The following is a 12,175-nucleotide window of genomic DNA, read 5'->3' on the forward strand; positions in this document are numbered from 1 at the left end:
ATCTGCCTGCAATGCGAGATACCTGGGTTCCATCCTTGGTTTGGGGAGATTCCCCTGGAGAAGAGAATGGTTACCCATTCCAGTATTCTGGCCAGGAGAATTACAGGGACTGTGTAGTCCATAGGGTTGCAAAGAGTGAGCTACTTTCACTTCACTATACACAGTTATGCAAGAAACATATCTGTTCAGTCTATAAAAGGATTCCTGGTGCTAAAACCAAAATCTACTTTTTTTGGAAGAAAATAAGTTAAGCATATTTGGGTTGCTGCTTAATATCCTTTGAGAAACAAAAGGAAGTACATATTTTCAGGGAGTTTTTTAACCTCGGTGATGTGAACTGTGTCACAACTGTTAGTCGAATTTTCTTTCAATAAATAGTGGAGACTGATAGTTTTCATACTTTCTAGGCTTTGAAGCCTCAGTGAATAAATGGTCTCTTCCTTATAATGATACTTGTGGGTGAGTGGCTGCTACCGGTTTCTTTCACACGCCCCACCTGCTGAATCTCTTTTCTAACACTGCTGGGGCTGCCTTTTCAGGAAGTCATGGATCTTTGTGGATGTGAAATGTAAAAAGGAAAGAAGAACCTGAAAAAATAGTGTTCCAGCCCTGAAGAGAGGTTCTTGGTGCTAGCCTATGTACATGGTTGTTATTAGTCAGTCAGTGTTAGTTACTCAATCGTGTCCCACTCTTTGTGACCCCATGGACTGTAACCCCCCAGGCTTCTCTGTCCAACTCTCCAGGCAAGAATACTGGAGTGGGTTGCTATTTGCTTCTCAAGGGGATCTTCCTGACCCAGGGATCAAACCCGGGTCTCCTGCATTGCAGGTGGATTCTTCACCATCAGAGCACATCACCCTACATAATATCCCGCATGTATTATGTGAATTATTCCACTGCACTTTGTTGCATGTCATGAATTCCAGCAAATAGAAGTCTGTTTAATTCTTTAAGCATCCAAAGATATTTCAAACTGTTAGTCATTTGAGAAATGCAAATGGAAACTACTAAATCTAATACTACCTGTCCATTAGAATGGCTGACATTAGCAAGATGGATGGTGTCAGTGTGCGCAAGGATGAGGCGTAGTTAGAAAGCTCAGCTGGGACTGGTGAGAAGGCAAAATGATACAACAACTTTGGCAAAGATTCTTAGTTTCCATAAAGTAAACATGTGTGTGTTCTGTATGTATCTGCATAGATGGTAAGATAGAGTAATTCCAATTTGGGAATCTACCAAAAAAAATGAAAACGTATGTCCACACAAAGACTAGTATACAAGTATTTATAGTAGACTTAAATTCAGAATATCCTAAAACTAGAAACAGTCCCCATGTGTAATAACAGGTGAGTGAAAGATTGTGGTGTAGTCATACATTGGAATACCACTTGGAAACAAAAAGGAATACGCTATTGGTAAGTGCATAAATATTGGACAGATCTCAAAAGATTAGGCTGAATGGATAGGTGAGACAGAAATGACTAACCTCTGATTGTATTCATATGGCTTTCTAGAAAAGGAAAACTGTAGTAACAGAAGTGGCCAAAGGCTGGCAGAGGAAGGGATGAAATTGCCTGTGGAATGTCGGGTGGGGACATTTTGGAGTGATGGAGATCTGTATTTTAATGGTAGAAGAGGTTACATGACCAGCTTGTAGAGAGATTCTTGGGGCTGGCCTATGTCCTCCATTGTTATCCTTGTTTAGCCACTCAGTTGTGTTCAACTGTTTGAGACCCCGTGGACTGTAGCCCACCAGGCCCCTGTGTCCATGGGATTTCCCAGGCAAGAAGACTGGAGTGGGTTGCCATTTCCATCTCCAGGGGATCTTCCCAACCCAGGGATCAAACCCACGTCTCCTGTGTTGGCAGGTGAATTCTTTACCACTGAGTCAGCAGGGAAGCCCTGTTGTTATTACCCTACACAAAAATATCCCTGTGCACTACTTGAATGATTCCACTTCATTTGGTTTTATGTCTTGAAATCCGTTTGTATTCTTTTGGCAAAACTCATTGAATTGTACACTTAAAGTGGCTCAATTTTTTGTTAATTATAACCCAACGAAGCTGATTAACGAAACCAAACCAAACAAACCTCTGGATAGGCTTTTGTGCTTGTGCAAATTTAGTCAATTGGGTTGGTTGACTCTGAGATTAATTTTTTTTAAATCAGAAATGCAAGCATTCTACAGGAGGTGGAGATGGCCGGTGCAGGGAAGGGCCTGATGGGAGTGGGGGATGGGGTAGAAGGTGATGTGAGGATACCTGACAGGCACCTGTGTTTGTGTTAATAGCAAGAGACCACGTGATCTCTTGAGGATGTTTGCTTCATGCCTGTGATATATCATGCCATTTTCCCTGAAATTAGTTGTATTATAGGAAGTCTTTGAAACGTTACACATCTAACAGATTCCTCTTCTCTTGAACCCTTGGGCCATAGGATGACCTCGAGCCTAAGAGGCTCGTGAGCCCAGTGTTCCCTCAGGAGAAGGTGGTTTGCCCTTGAACATGAAGGCTGTGCAAGTTCTTGAGTGTGATTTGACTGAGTTGCCGCCCCTGAAACTCAAGCCATCCGGGCTTTTCAGCATCGTCAGCTCTGAGCGCGTTGGAATTTACAGAAGATCAAAGTGAGAGCTGAGGCAGCTGCTGCTAGCAGGGGAATCTCAGACATTCCTTAGGACACTGCCAAGGTCAGGGAAGGGGAGAGTGACCCGCCTGGACAGAGTTCAGTGCTGGTGCTCTGTTTAATTTTGAGAAAAGATTCCTGCTATCTGCAGACTGGTAGTCATGCATCCAGGGTCTAGAAATGGTTGTCTCTCCTGGTTTATTAAATCTAAAATCAGATCAGTAGCACCACCTTCCAGATCTCATCTGCCTGTAGGCTGAGCAGGGTGCACTTCAGCTGTGCTCAGGGGCCATCTGATGAACATCTGATCTGTGAATCTGCAGAGGAGAACCATTTCCTGAGATCACAGGGTAGCGCTGTCTATGTTGTTTATCTAATTATATTTAAAAACCCGGAAAGGCAGAGGCAAGCACTGACTTTACTGATAAGAAGTTCAGGGTTCATTGTACAGCATGTCTGGGTAAAAGTGTCTGGTGTGACTCAGGAATCAATCTTTACTCAAAGTTACCCACTTTTAGCTTTAAGTCTTGTGTACTTTTAATTGTGAAGGGAAATGGAGAATGTGTATGAAAAGCTGGAAATGAAATTTTTCATAGCGATGCCTAAAAGGCAAATTCTAACGAAGAATTTCAGAATGTTTCCCATCTTTCAGGCAATGAAACTCCAGCCCCAATTCCCTATGCCCCTTGTAACAGCCAAGTCTATTGTAACTTTCTGTAATTGGTTTTTTATTAAAATAAGAGAGTGTAGTATAAATTTTAGCAACTAGGCTAAATAGGTATTAACAGGCCCTGGGATCCAACCACAATTTGTAACATCGTTCCTTTGGGAAAATGGATTCTAAGTGCCCCATAACTAACTTACAAATAGACTTTTGAATCATAGTCCATTTGAGAATAAGGAACTGTTTGTGATAGTAATACCTTCAATTGGCTTGCTCCAGAATTACACAGAAGGGACCTATATTCTGCCACACATGTGTGGTGAGCCGAGCTAGTCTGGGTTTGATCAAAGATTATTGCTGAGTGGGCATTGAAAGCCTAGGAATTAAAACCAAAGTAGAGACTGGAGACAAGTCAAGGGTGGAGTTGGAAGGATGGGTCTGGAGAGGGCTTAGAGGTAGGAAAGGTTTTTAATCTCAAGGGCACAGGTGTGATTCTGAGCCGATGAAATGAGGGGAGAACAGGTGACGAGGGAGGTTAAGTGCAGAAAACGTTGAAGACAAAAAGGCTAGGATAGGAGGAAGAAGGTGAATCAAGAACCAGTCATTTTTTTTTAAACCTGGAAATATAAATTATGTTTTAATTGGTTTGCAAATATTCTTATTAAATTAGAGAAGGTGAGTTATACCCTTATCTCTTTTACATTTGATCTTAGTTTCCATACATTTTATAGATTTTACTGAGAAGTGTTAAATATAGTGGCATTATTAAAAAAAATGAAAGAATGTCATTTGTAGCAATATGGTTGGATCTAGAAATTATTATACTAAGTGAAGTAAGTCAAAGACAAACACCATTGATACCATTTATATACGTCCATGGAGTCGCAAAGAGTTGGACACCACTGAGCTACTGAACAACAATAAATACGTGGAATCTAAAAAAAAGATACAAATTATAAATGAACCAATTTATAAAACAGAAATAGACCCATAGTCATAGAAAGCAAACTCATGAAGAAACAGTCATTTTTAAGGAAATATAATGTCAAATGTACCAGGAAGCCTGGATAGCTCATGTCTTCCAGACAAACAAATGCCTCCGAGACCTATAAATAATCTCTTAAAGATACTACACTGAAGGATTAGCTGAGACACATTCATTCATTTACGAAGTCAGCACATTTACTGGGCACCTGCTCTGGGCTTGCATGATCCGAGTTCGGCAAAGGAAGTTTTTGCCTTCATCGAATTTACAATTGAGTACAGTTCCAGCCAGACTCAAAGATGAGCTAGAGCTGGCTGGGGCAGGATGTTGGTGAGACCTATACTCTGCCCATAAGAATATTAGGTTTTTGTTTACTCTTCTGTGTGTATATTTGCTACCCTGATGGTATAGTAGGACTTCTGAGGGTATATACGCCCCCAGAGCATAGTAAGTACTCGGGTAACCACATCTTGGTTGGTTGATGGTAATAGGTCTGACTCATGTAATTGCTTAGTTGAACCCTTTTTATTCATGGGGAAACTTGTATTTGTTAATGTACTGCACTCTTTACCAGTATATGAGAAATTGCCCAGTCAATGGAATATGAACGTGAAATCTCTTTTTTTAAAAATATTTTTTACTAACATTTAGTGTTCTTACTGCAAGTGGAGACCTTGGTGGCCCTGTTTTTACAGGGTGTAGTTCAACATAGCCAATGGGCACCACCCGCCCCAGTGGCCATGCCCTGCTCACCCCAATTCCGTGTATTCCATGTATTCTTGGCCTTGTCTCCCATCTTGCACATATCTGACACTGCCGTTGCCACACTGGAGTAGAAGGCTCATTCCAGACAGGAAATGTGATGGGTTGTTGCTTGTTCAGTGACCGTGTCCTCCTGGTCCTTTCATCTCTGTGTCCACTACTCCAAGAAGAGTGCTGCATCACCCGTGAATTCACCAAGTGACATTCTGTCCTAGCTCAGGCTGCTGTCACAGAAGTACATAGTCTGGTGGACTAGACAACAGGAACTCTTGCCTCATGTTTGTGAAAGCTGGAAGACCAGGACCCAGGAGTAGACCCAGTGTCTGATGCGGGCTTTCTTCCTGGTTTGTCTTCATAAGGGTTGAGGGGAAAGGAAAGAGAAGTTCTCCTGTCTCTTCTCCTAAAGGGCACAATGGGATTGTTATGGGCTCATTGAATTCTGTCCTTTGTGCATCTTATCTCATGCTACTGTCCTGCTTTTCTCCATCTTGAACCCCCAAGGGTACACAGTCAGGGGCAGTGGCTGATGGTTTGATGACTGCAACACCCTTTATTTACTGACACGGCAGGTGACATTTTTGGCCCATACCATCTTGGCCCTAGTTGCTTTTAACCAGTTTTATTCTCTGCAGCTTCTTCCTAAAACTTAGATAAGAGCAATTGATTGACATTTGAGGGAGGGGCTGGGGTATGAAGGGCTTCCCTGCTGGCTCTGTCTTTAAAGAATCCGCCTGCAATGCAGGACACCTGCCTTCAATCTCTGGGTCAGGAAGATCCCCCAGAGAAGGGCATGACAACCCACTCCAGTGTTCTTGCCTGAAGAATCCCATGGACAGAGGAGCCTGGCAGGCTGCAGTCCATGGGTTCACACAGAGTCGGACACGACTGAGTGACTAACTTTCACTTAACGGTATGATTCCAGGGGAGCAGCCTTGGTAACCCTGGAGCATATTTTATCAGCACATTTCTGCCATCATGCGCCCTTTGCTCAGACTTCTTCTGGGCCCACCCCCATTCATGCTTGAACCTCCGTGGACCGCATATGCAAACCCAGTCTCATTGCTGTGGTGAGAAGTTTCCCAGGAGGGTGCTCTGGCCACTGTGTGCTGAACCTGGCAGGCACGCCCTCCGGAATTGCCTGGACCTGTCTGAGTTCCCCTGGAGACATCCCCAGACTGCCAGGCTGGAGTTTCCCTAAGTGGTTGGAATTGTCTTCTCTACCCAAATTCTGAAGGACAGGCTGTTGGTACAGATAAAGTAAACATAGATGTTTTGTTTGAGATTCAGAATTACCCAACTCACCAACAGTAAGAAGCACAAAGTGTCCTTTATTTTTATTTTTAGTAGGAGTCCATTTAACGTTTTTTTCTTAGAGCATTATTTTATGACTTCCTCTATTACTGCGTTGACAAAGCAGGTCTTGTCACGGATGGCATTTATTCACTGCTTGAAGTGGCAGAGATGTGTGTTTTCCTTGATGTGGGAAGTTCTTATTGAATAAATAGTAACAGGAAGAGGAATGGGTTTGACTGGATGCCTGTTACCTGCCAAGTAGGTTACACTGAGTAGCTCATTTTTCATAAGAAGGACACTATGCAGTGAGTATTCTTAGCTCCATTTTACACTTGAGGAAACTGCTATTTAAAGAGGTTTTGCATCTTGCCCAAGGTCACAGAGGATATAAGGGGAGAGTTGGGACCAGACCCCAGGCCACTTGACCATAGAATGACAATTGTGCCTTAGATGCATCTTTTTTGAAATTAATTTCTACTGGAGAATAGTTGCTTTACAGTGTGGTTAGTTTCTGCTGCACAGCAAAGTCTTTTTGGTATTGACAGCCTCCCGTTGAGAAGGAAAGCTGAGCAGTCAGACAGTAGAATCTGCTTCTCACCTTGTGATGGTAGCTGATCCTGAGTTTAGCGAGGGGAAGAAGAATTTCAGTTCATTCTACATGTTTCTTAACTCTACTTTATGTTATCAGATGACAAATATATGTATATGTCACTTAATAGCTGAAGGACTGTTGTCCAAACAGTAATTTTAGCCGACTGGTGTGCTTCCCTGATTAATTTAAAGCAGGTTTTTATTATGAGCCCAAAATATCTTCTTATATTTGAACTGGATATCCTATTCGTAATCATGAATTCCCTAGGAATATCAGAACATCCTTTTTTTTTTTTTAAATCTTAAAAATGGTTCTATAATGAACTTATGGTTGCTGGAGGGCAAGGATGGGGGGAAGGAATAGTTAGGGAGTTTGGGTTGGACATATACACACTTTTTCTGTTTAAAATGAGTTATCAGCAAGGAGCTGCTGTATAGCACAGAGAATTCTGCTCAATAGTTATGTGGCAGCCCGGATGAGAGAGGAGTTCGGGGGAGAATAGATACATGTACCTGCATGGCTGAGTCCTTTTGCTGTCCATCTGAAATTCACAACATCGTTAATTGGCTATATTCCAATAGTCCATAAAAAGTTTAAAAAAATGGTTCTATGCTTTAATTCCATCTGATAATAGATATCACACTAAAACACTTACTCAGGCTGGTAGTAACGTTTTAAAAGGTACTGGTGATTTAATTTGGTTGAATATTTTTTGTAACATGAAAAAAATTATCAATTCATTTCTCACTCCAGTGATTCATGGAGAAAAATGGTTTAATCTGCAGATCTCAGCAAAGAAAAGAAAGGGACCTTTTGTGTTATTTTTATATCCTCTAATTTCTTTTGCATGCTTTGAAGACTACCTTGTGTAAACTGAGAAGTTCTTGACATTTAAGTTCCAGCAACGTTATCACCCTCACCCCCCCAAAAAAAATTTGTATTTATGGAATTTCCTGCTCTAGGAACACCAAGAATAATATGTATGTAGGTAAAGGAGGGGAGAGAAAGACAGTCACAAGAACCCTAGCAATTAAAGTTCCAATGGAAAACAATTCGGATAAGCTAGATCAGCTGAAGATGGCAACCACAGTAGGTTATTGTAAATATCACTATGGGGATGTTTTCACCCATGGCGCAGACCTAGGCTGTGGTCTGTTGTAATATCAATGCATCAATAGGCCAAGCTGAGCTCTGTTTGTATGTTTTACATTATAGGGGGCATGTTTTCATTTTAAGGAACTTAGTTTGGATTTCTGGGTCTTTTCTCTGCTGTTTAAAAGCTTCTGCCTCTGCTACACTGAGATGTAACACCCCGCCTCCCCCTCCCCCCCCCCCACCTTGTCTCAGGCCACCCGGGCAGCCATCACCCAGCACTGCGCGGACCTCGGGAGCCTGCTGGGCAAGGAGAACGACGCGGCCCTCATCATCGACGGCCACACCCTCAAGTACGCGCTGTCCTTCGAGGTCCGGAGGAGCTTCCTGGACCTGGCCCTCTCGTGCAAAGCGGTCATCTGTTGCAGGTAGGTGCCAGGCTGCCCCAGGCTCATGCTCTGACTAGACCTTGTCCTTCGTTTATGTAAAAGAACCACATGTGGGAGTTCTAAGGGTGAACTTTCGGCCGGGCGGGGCGGGGCGGGGAGCGGTGGCTGGGGGCGGTTGGGGGGGGCGGGAAGCAAAACAACAATACAGATTCTACTGTCTGTTCACAGATTTTGTGGAAGGCAATCAGTGGGTTTTGCATTTTTGTTTTCTTTACTGTCTTCTAAGAAGGTAAAAGTGATCAGGCACACTGTGGTGTCTGTGAGGTGTCACCACCCGAGGGCATCACTCACTGTCTCACGTGGAGCTGGAGGTCATGGTGAGAATGTCACCATCCCCAGCAACTGCCACGATGGCCAGGGTGCCATCACCCTGCCGCCGTGGTGAGCAGAAACACACCAGAAACCACACGGAAAATCTGGTAGACTGTAAGTCCCAGCACATGTGCTCTAACTAAATGGTTTTTCAAAGGGAAAGTGAAACGAGCCTGTTTGGGTTTCTCAGGGGAGAGCAAGAATGCCTTCCAGGCTCTACGGGAACTCACGCTCTGCTTACCAGGTGCTGGACACCAAAGGAAAACATATTTTTTCCCCTTCTGACTGTGGCTACTCTCTGAAGCCTCTGTGTGTCCTACCTCACTGGATCCCTCACTGCTTCACAGGAAGGCGTTCACCCTGGAACTGGCACGGGAAGAGGAAAATTTCAAATTAAATACCGTTACTTTCTACAGAATAGAAGCATTAATTGAAAGAAAAAAAAAAACCTGAGATGGTGCAGTTTTACCTCCAGGAGACGTTTCTTGGCTGGTCTCACATTTAAGACTAAGGGGGGAAAAAAAAACCACATACCTTTTTTTTTTTTTTTTAAGCACATCTTTCAGATGCTTTCTCTTCATTGAGAATTTAAACTTTAATATGTGACTTCAAATATAAGGTTTACCTTCCATTTAAGGTTGACCTTTTCATTTTTAAAATGTAATAGCTATCAAAGTTATCCTTTTCTCTAATAATAGAAGAAAAAAAATTTTTTTTCAGAAAATAATTTTTCACTGAAATTGTTTTGTCTCCCAGAAGTATTGATTCAAAGACTGGCAAAGGCTGTGTGAAAATGGATAAATACTTTAAAGCAATATTTTAGGCAGCAGAAAGAGGGAAAATGGAAGAATTTAATATTTTGTTGAGATTGGAATCACACTGTTTTGCTAATTACTCATCGTTATACTAAAATCATGGCATCCGTTCCCATCACTTCGTGGCAAATCGATGGGGGAAACAATGGAACACTGACAGGCTTTATTTTCTCGGGCTCCAAAATCACTGCAGATGATGACTGCAGCCATGAAATTAAAAGACGCTTGCTCCTAGGAAGAAAAGCTATGACCAACCTAGATAGCATATTAAAAAGCAGAGGCATTACTTTGCCAACAAAGGTCCATCTAGTCAAGGCTATGGTTTTTCCAGTGGTCATGTATGGATGTGAGAGTTGGACTGTGAAGAAAGCTGAGTGCTGAAGAATTGATGCTTTTGAACTGTGGTGTTGGAGAAGACTCTTGAGAGTCCCTTGGACAGCAAGGAGATCCAACCAGTCAGTCTTAAAGGAAATCAGTCCTGAATATTCATTGAAAAGGACTGATGCTGAAGCTGCAGCTCCACTACTTTGGCCAACTGACTTGAAGAACTGACTCATTGGAAAATACCCTGATGCTGGGAAAGACTGAAGGCGGGAGGAGAGGGGACAACAGAGGATGAGATGGTTGGATGGCATCACCGACTCCATGGATATGAGTTTGAGCAAGCTCTGGGAGTTGGTGATGGACAGGGAAGCCTGGCGTGCTGCAGTCCATGGGGTCTCAAAGAGTTGGACATGACTGAGCAACTGAACTAAACTGAACTGTTACCAGTATTTTTTCATGTGCTGAAAATCTTAGGCAAGTCATCATCTGGGCAACAGTACATTTAGCGATCAGTGTGGATGACAGATTACTGTTGTTGGCAGGGATGTTGGCATTTATTTATTGAGATATAAAATGAATAGTCCACTAAGGTGTTTATTGTAGGCTTGATATTCACACTGTATGTTCCTGGGCATCATAGGAGAACAGAGGAAAGACTGGTCTTTGCTTTCAGTGCAAATGATGAATGTGTCTTTGTAATCCTTGCTTCTGGTCTCTTCCTTTACTTCTCTTGTACTCCTCTCCTCCTTGAAATCAGGCCTCCTCCAGGAAGGCCTCCATCTTGCCATGCGCACAACCTCTCAATTCCTTTCTTGATTTGTCCTCAGCATCTGATGTTGAGAGCCACCACCCCTTGGATTCTCCTCTATTTCCATGACACCTTTCTCTTCTCCCTGGTTTTGTGTTTCCCTCATAGAGTCTTTCACACCAGCTTTGAGACTCCATATTTTTAGCTTTCACCTTTGGCCTTGTTGTGCTTTCAACCCACATCTCTTCCACACATGTGTTCCCTCTGCTTTTACGGCTCATTTGTCTTCTCCATTAGTGATTCTCAGTGCTACCTTCCCACTGGATCATCTAGAGAGCCTAAGACATTTTCTTTAAAAAATTAAGCATAGAATTACCACCGTATGACCTAGCCATTCCACTCTTGGGTAGCTACCCAAGAGAATTAAAAACAGGTACCCAAGCAAATACTTGTGTGTGCATGTTCAAAGGAGCACTAGTTGTCATGGCCAAAATGTGGACATAACCCAAGTGTCGCTCGATGGATGAATGGACAAGCAAAATGTGGTCTGTCCATACAGTGGATGCTTCTTCAGCCATAAGAGGGAATGAAGCACTGATACATGCTGTAGCATGGATGAACCTCAAAAACATACCCAGAAAAAAAAGCCAGTCACAAAAGGCCATGTATTATAGGATTCCATTCATGGGATATATTCAGAATCAGCAAATCCACACAGAGAGGAAGTGGCTTAGTGGTTGTCTGGGGCTCGGGAGTGAGTACGGGGGGTGGATACGGGTCTCCTTTTGGGGATGATGAACGTGTTCTGAGACTCCACAGAGGTGATGCTGCACAGCAGCCTGAATGAACTGAGCTGTTACACTTGACGTGGTTAATTTTATGTTAACTTTGCTGTTGTTGTTTAGTCATTCAGTTGTGTCTGACTCTTTGCGACCCCATGGACTATAGCACACCAGGCTTCCTTGGCCTTCACTATCTCCCAGAGTTTGCTCAAACTCATGTCCATCGAGTTGGTGATGCCATCCAACCGTTTCATCTTCTGTCGTCCCCTTCTCCTCTTGCCCTCAATATTTCCCAGGATCAGGGTCTTTCCCAGTGAGTCTATTCTTTGCAATCAGGTGTCCAAAGTATTGGAGTTTCAGTTTCAGCATATGTCCTTCCCATGAATATTCAGGGTTGATTTCCTTTAGGATTGACAGGTTTGATCTCCTTGCCATACAAAAGACTCTCAAGAGTCTTCTCCAGCACCACACTTTGAAAGCATCATTTCTCTGGCCTTCTTTATGGTCCATCTCTCACACCCATACTTGACTACTGGAAAAACCACAGCTTTGACTATATGGACCTTTGTTGGCAAAGTGATGTCTCTGCTTTTTAATACACTGTCTATGTTTGTCATAGCTTTTCTTCCAAGGAGAATGTTAACTTAACTTAAAAATATAAACAAATGAACCAAAGAATTCATGCACTGCAATGACATGTTTGTTGAATGAAAAAATGGACTTTTGAATGGAAGT

General features: G+C 42.7%; 1 protein-coding gene across 1 annotated transcript in view; it reads left to right on the forward strand.

Annotated features, from left to right (window-relative positions):
• The window catches only part of ATP8A2 (ATPase phospholipid transporting 8A2), a 465,925-nt gene that overhangs the window by 199,899 nt on the left and 253,851 nt on the right, over window positions 1–12,175 (forward strand). The window contains exon 25 of the mRNA XM_018056568.1: window positions 8,266–8,438. Coding sequence (XP_017912057.1) covers window positions 8,266–8,438 — 173 coding nt within the window. The remainder of the gene's footprint in view (window positions 1–8,265; window positions 8,439–12,175) is intronic.

The sequence above is a fragment of the Capra hircus genome, chromosome 12, assembly GCF_001704415.2.
Source record: "Capra hircus breed San Clemente chromosome 12, ASM170441v1, whole genome shotgun sequence".
Classification (NCBI taxonomy): Eukaryota; Metazoa; Chordata; class Mammalia; order Artiodactyla; family Bovidae; genus Capra; species Capra hircus.